Source organism: Paroedura picta, chromosome 1 (assembly GCF_049243985.1).
Source record: "Paroedura picta isolate Pp20150507F chromosome 1, Ppicta_v3.0, whole genome shotgun sequence".
Lineage (NCBI taxonomy): Eukaryota > Metazoa > Chordata > Lepidosauria > Squamata > Gekkonidae > Paroedura > Paroedura picta.
Window position 1 is genome coordinate 131,140,350 of NC_135369.1, and position 6,193 is coordinate 131,146,542.

At 40.6% G+C, this 6,193-nt stretch overlaps 1 protein-coding gene across 4 annotated transcripts in view; it reads left to right on the top strand.

The window, feature by feature from the left end:
• Positions 1-5,348, top strand: part of GPR63 (G protein-coupled receptor 63) — a 39,068-nt gene extending 33,720 nt beyond the window's left edge. For 3 of the 4 annotated variants that reach the window (XM_077303848.1, XM_077303857.1, XM_077303862.1), the window contains exon 2: positions 2,049-5,348. In XM_077303848.1, coding sequence (XP_077159963.1) covers positions 2,204-3,466 — 1,263 coding nt within the window. In that variant the 5' untranslated portion in view covers positions 2,049-2,203 and the 3' untranslated portion in view covers positions 3,467-5,348. Of the gene's footprint in view, positions 1-1,437; positions 1,888-2,048 lie in introns of those variants that run through there. The other variant, XM_077303871.1, reaches the window with a different exon arrangement.
• Positions 5,349-6,193: the final 845 nt, after the last annotated feature.

Sequence of the window (6,193 nt, forward strand, 5' to 3'; positions counted from 1 at the left end):
AGTAATTAGTGGACATTCTCTTTTGTTATTTTGACTGACTTACTGCCCATATATATAGTACAGGGAGCTGAAGTGTGTGAATGTCAGGCTCTCCCTCGTTTTCTGTTACCTGCCGTTCTTTACCTTGAATTATTTGTTCCTGAAATGCTTCCTTTCACATTGCTCCCTTGTGAGCTAATGCTGTTAGTCTCTCTGCATTATTTCTCATAGCCTTTGTTGGTCTCCTTCTTAGGCATTTTGAGGCTCAATTATTCCTTGTTAACAGCTGAAAGAGCTGGTACAAATTCATTTACTTTGCAGGGCATAGATTGCATAATAGCATTTTGGGGGGGGGGGATAAAGAATAATTTTGATTGAAATGTATCTAAAACTGGTTGCTTTGTTCCCATATGTTCTGAACTGTTTCCTTTCTGTTGGCCTACTGTTTGTACCCCAGTTAATTATTAACATTAGTGCCTACTGAAATAGTCCTAATATCAAATTAAAATGAAGTGGAAGAAAAAAGGGTGTGCGTGTTAAACAGGTTAATCGGAGCTGCCAGTCACTTTAACTGGAAATGGGTTTCACTAAAGCCTGCTGTACTTCTCATCCTTTCATCCATAAAATACCATGTTTCTATTAAATAAAAAGCATTCTTTAGTTAGTCAAATTGATTGTATCTAGTGTCAGTGGCTTGTAACAAAATTGCATTAGATCAAGTTTGTGTGTTCAAGATCACATCCGTGTGTTCAGTCAATCTAGAACCTTTCATAATCATCATTGTGGATTGTGGTTTTCACTTCACACACAAGTGTACATTGGAAGGGTGGGAAAAGGTACTCTGACTGTGACTAATGAAAAGGTGTTGAAGGTAGTAAATCTGTTATTTCTATGCTCCCTGTAGGGCTATCACTGCTATTAACATTTCATTTCAATTCAAGTACACTTGAGAGTACAGGAAGCTGCCTGAGTAATGTGCACACAGATTCAAGTTTCTATATTGGTAGCCCTTTGTGAATGTTTAAGAAGTCATGAGGCGAGGCATGTGTTTTCCTAATTTGCCGACAATTACAAATAGGAAATCTCCAAAGAAACAACACAAAACATATGTAATTAAAGTGCAAATAAGTTTTTGGGTTCTGAAAAGTGTCTCTTTAAGATGTATAAATTAATATGAGGGAGACTTAAATTTAAGATTTGCTTTGACTGGTCAGAACCCCCCCCCCCCCCAGCAACAATATCTTGGGCAAGTATAGACCAATGATAAAAAAATATTAATCTTTGGAATAATATGTTTAATCCCACCCCAGCATTTACTTCTCTTTTGCCAGAAAGACCTTGCAAAATATGACTACTGCACCATGTGATATATTGTTGTGTATGTGTGTGCACACACATGTCCAATAACACCCAACAATGTCCAGCAGGAATGTTCTGGCATTTGGCTAAGGAGGTGAAATTCTGGCAACCCTGGATCTGTGACTTTTGGACTATTTGTGTGTGGTGAGGTATACTTTCTGCTGTCCCATAACATTTGTGTCCCTCTTATTGTTTGGAGTTGCTTACAGTTTACAGGATATGACCAGTGACGAAAGCTGAGCAATGCTGCTGAAATGAGGGGAGGGCAGAAGTCATTCTGGAGAAAACTGCAGGGTGATATGGATGGTCTCACTCCTAAATGTGAAATCTCAACAACTGGAAAGTGGGGCACAGGGTCTTCAGAACATGAGATGATAAGGGTGACTGCCAGTTACACAAGGGTTTGTCTGCTTGTATTTGACTCAGTACAAAATGAACTTCTCTTCTGATTATTCCTAGGCAACATGCTGAATTGTACTCCTCTCGGTGCCTATGTGATATTAATACCATTACAAGATTCCTCTTGGTTCTTTGACCTGCCTGACCTCAGTAAGGAATGAGGGTGTTCTTTTATTTGGGACTGTTCTAAGCTTCACTCAGTGTACAGTCCCTTCTCCCTCCCCAACTTAGTAGGAATATCCCGTACCAATATCAACAATGCCTGTGGTAATGCGCTCAATTTAATTTTTTAATTTCTGCTTTTTTTCCAGACCAGAGCATTGCCATGAAGGGTGAAGACAGCCTTTCCCCCTTACAGAGATGGAAAGTGAAGTTTGGTCCACAGCCATGAACTGTGACACTGCCCTTAAATACTAAAATGCCTTGAAGCCGGTTTATTCGTTTTGTGTTCACTCCTAGTGAAACAATGGTTTTTTCTGCCATGCTGAGGTCAGCTCATTCGGGGACGTTAAATGCGACTTTTATTGTCTACGAGAATGCCTACGTAAATATCACCACTCCTTTCTTTTTGGTCCGTAGTGGCACGACACAGCCACTGAAATACCTTCTGGGTGCCATGGTTACCACTGAGGTAACTACGTTGACAGCTAATGGTACAGCTGCCCCTGCAGTGCAACAACCAGACTTCAAGAGCTTGAGCCTGCCACTTCAGATCATTCTCTCTGCTGCCATGATATTTATATTGCTGCTTTCTTTCCTTGGTAACTGTGTTGTCTGCCTCATGGTCTATCAAAAGACTGCAATGCGATCTGCTATTAACATTCTCCTAGCAAGCCTCGCTTGTGCAGACATGCTGCTCGCTGTGCTAAACATGCCTTTTGCCCTGATAACCATCATCACCACTCAGTGGATTTTTGGGGACATTTTCTGCAGAGTCTCTGCCATGTTTTTCTGGCTATTTGTCATAGAAGGAGTAGCCATTCTGCTTATTATTAGCATTGACAGGTTCCTTATAATAGTTCAGAGGCAGGATAAACTGAATCCATACCGCGCAAAACTCCTCATTGCTGTCTCATGGGCTACAGCCTTTGTAGTGGCTTTCCCACTCTCTGTGGGAAACCCCAGCCTCCAGATACCTTCTAAGGCTCCGCAGTGCGTCTTTGGCTACACTACAAACCCCAGCTATCGTGCCTATGTGATATTAGTAGTACTGATTTCCTTTTTCATTCCATTTTTGGTGATGTTGTATTCTTTTATGGGCATTCTCAACACTTTACGGCACAACGCAGTTCGTATCCATAACCACCCGGATAGCATATGCCTCAGTCAAGCCAGCAAACTCGGCCTCATGAGCCTCCAGAGACCCTTTCAGATGAACATCGATATGAGCTTTAAAACTCGTGCCTTCACCACCATATTGATTTTGTTTGTTGTCTTCATAATCTGCTGGGCACCCTTCACCACCTACAGCCTTATTGCCACATTCAACAGCCACTTCTATCACAAGCACAACTTTTTTGAGATAAGCACTTGGCTCCTTTGGCTCTGCTACCTCAAGTCTGCCCTGAACCCACTGATTTACTACTGGAGGATTAAAAAATTTCATGATGCATGCTTGGATTTGATGCCCAAGTACTTAAAATTTTTGCCACAGCTACCTGGCCACACCAGAAGACGCATACGGCCAAGTGCCATCTATGTGTGTGGGGAGCACCGGTCTGTTGTGTAGAGCTTACATCCATTAGATGCTGTTATTTTCAGATGTATGCTTTTTTTGTTTTTATCTATGGCATCTCCGGCTGCCATGTTTATAACCTTGGTATGTATTCCAGTGTCATGTGCAATTTCAAGAAAGTGGTCACAGTTGCTACCTGAGTATGACTAAACAAAGTTGTTGGCCACAAGCCAAAGAAACTACATGTGCCTGGGGAAGAATACGTATGCAGCCAGAGCTTGCTTTCTTTTGAAGAGTGTGGTATAGCAGTTCCTGCTGCTGAAGAGGCAAGCTGCAGTTTAGGGTTTGTTTTTTTTTAAGCTAGCCTCCTCCTTTGTTGTATCTGCTGCAGTAAAATCCTGAAATAAACAACTAATGTAATGGAAGTATCATTTGCCCCAATTCAATCTTACTGCCACAAGACCAACACCCCTGGTTTCCCTCTTTTGCCATTCTTGAGGGTTTCCTGTCCTGCTAGGAGCATCATTTCAGCGAGATCAGCAATTTGCATCAAGGAGGAGGAGGCAAGGAAGGTCTCTGCTATTTATGGAAGAGCCTGCCCTTAACAGAACATTTAGTTTGGAGCCAACCCTCTATCATTCTCCCCTGTGTGTGCACGTGAAGATTTCTGTAGATTGTGGCCACTACCTCCAGGGTTTTGTGCTGGGGCAGGAAAACCCCATTTTGAATATTTGTCAGGTTTAGTCTAAGACTGCAGATTGATTTAATTGGAAAAGTTTTTAATGCTGCTATTTTACAGTACATTTAGCTGAACATTTTTAAAAATAAACTTCATTGCTTTATGCCAATGTAGTAGAGCCAAAAACTGTTTAATTTTAACATTATTTTCAAAAGTTTTAGTCATGTTAAAATAGATTTGACTATATTTGTGCACTTTAAATTAAATACTGGGTGGGGTAAGGATTTAGAGGGTGAGTTTGTTTTCAACTTTTGTAGTGTTTTAGTGTTTAGACATGATAACAAATGTTATTTTCAGGAGAGCAGATTTATAATCTCTGTTGGGGCTATGGAGTTTACTTGAATTTCAGGTTTATCTTGTGCATGTCTCTGTACATGAGGGTTTATATATGGACATTCTGCACAATCCACAGTATGCTAAGAATGTGCAGGTCCTATGGAATTTGTAACAGATTAAGCTCATAGGTAAATGCTATGAATTTCCATTAGATTTAAGTGTTTTACACTTTGGTTTGTGTCTTGTTACTTTAAATGGGACATAAGCATGGCTTAAGTTTCTGTGAATTGTACCTATTCTATGACATAGGCCAATGAGAATTGATGCTATATTTATTTTAAGTATACAAACCAGGATCCAAAGATCTATTTAAGGTGCATCCAAGGCCTAGCCACACCCAGTAGAATTCCCCCCCATCCTAAAACTTCTTTTTGCCACAGTCTCTTTTTGAAACACTCTCCCACGTTCAAGAGAGGGTTTCTGTATGGCCAGGAAAGGGCAATTGTTTTAAATAGCTTAAATCTAGCTTGTGGAACTAATTGTGGTATTTTGGATCCAAGCAAAACTACAAAAGGAGGGGGGAAAGTATGATTAACTTCCATTTACAAAGCAGTCATGCTCCTACAAAGCACAAGTATAAACTTGGTGAGATTTATAACAAATTGATTAATGTGTAGATTTCTTCAATAAGAAATGTTTTTGGAAGAAGGTATTGGGCTGAGGAGTTTTGTATGGTAAGAGTAAACAGGATTTTCCACTTCTTTTCATGTTCCCAGGAGATTCATATGGTATTTCACTTCTGTCATGGGCCGGATTAACTTTTACCTTCTTTCTTCAAAGTCACTTTGGGGATGGGGGCTAGTGTGTGTGTGTGTGTGAGGGTATGTGCATGCATGACTCACCTGCTTTGTTTGGTTAGATCAGGGGTAGTCAAACTGCGGCCCTCCAGATGTCCATGGACTACAATTCCCAGGAGCCCCCTGCCAGCAGGGGGCTCCTGGGAATTGTAGTCCATGGACATCTGGAGGGCCGCAGTTTGACTACCCCTGGGTTAGATGATTGCCCTGAAAACGTCTGTTCCCGAGAGAATTCAGAAATGTGTATCTGCCATCTGATAATTGAATTTTAGCAATGCAAGAAAAACAAACCATGATTAAGGCTTGAAGCAAGTCTTTCAGTTCATAATAGGTCTAGATGGCAATTTTTAAAAATATTCTTTTGAGTTCTTCAGTAGCACTGTAGTAACATAAAGAACTCTTGTGTGGTCAGAGGAGGAGCAGGATATCTTGTGGGGTTTTTGTTTGTTTTAAACCTTAATAAATAAGATCATCATCACAGAACTCCATGGCATGGGAGAAAATATAGTTTGTTATTCAAAGCTGCCCTTTCTGGCAATAGGTGAACACTGTTAACTGATATCAGTTTCAGAGTGAGTAACCTGCCATTGCTGCCAGCAACAATACCACAGTTCTGTCTTCCAGAGGAATGCAGCATGGATGCAATAAAGTATAATATTCTGAATAGGAAAACAAAAATATACATAGTCAAATGCTGTTGGCCTGGGGTTTTCAGCCCAATCACTGGCCATATCCTCAGTTGGGAGAAAAATTGAAAATCATTTTGATAAGGTATTTGACCAAATAATGATTGACTGTACCATATGCCACAGATTTTAGATACTGTGACCAAATTGAACCAAGGAACTTGAAGGCCAGGGTCCTTGGCATCATTTCTAGGATTGGTAACTCTCTTTTAAAACTTCCTGC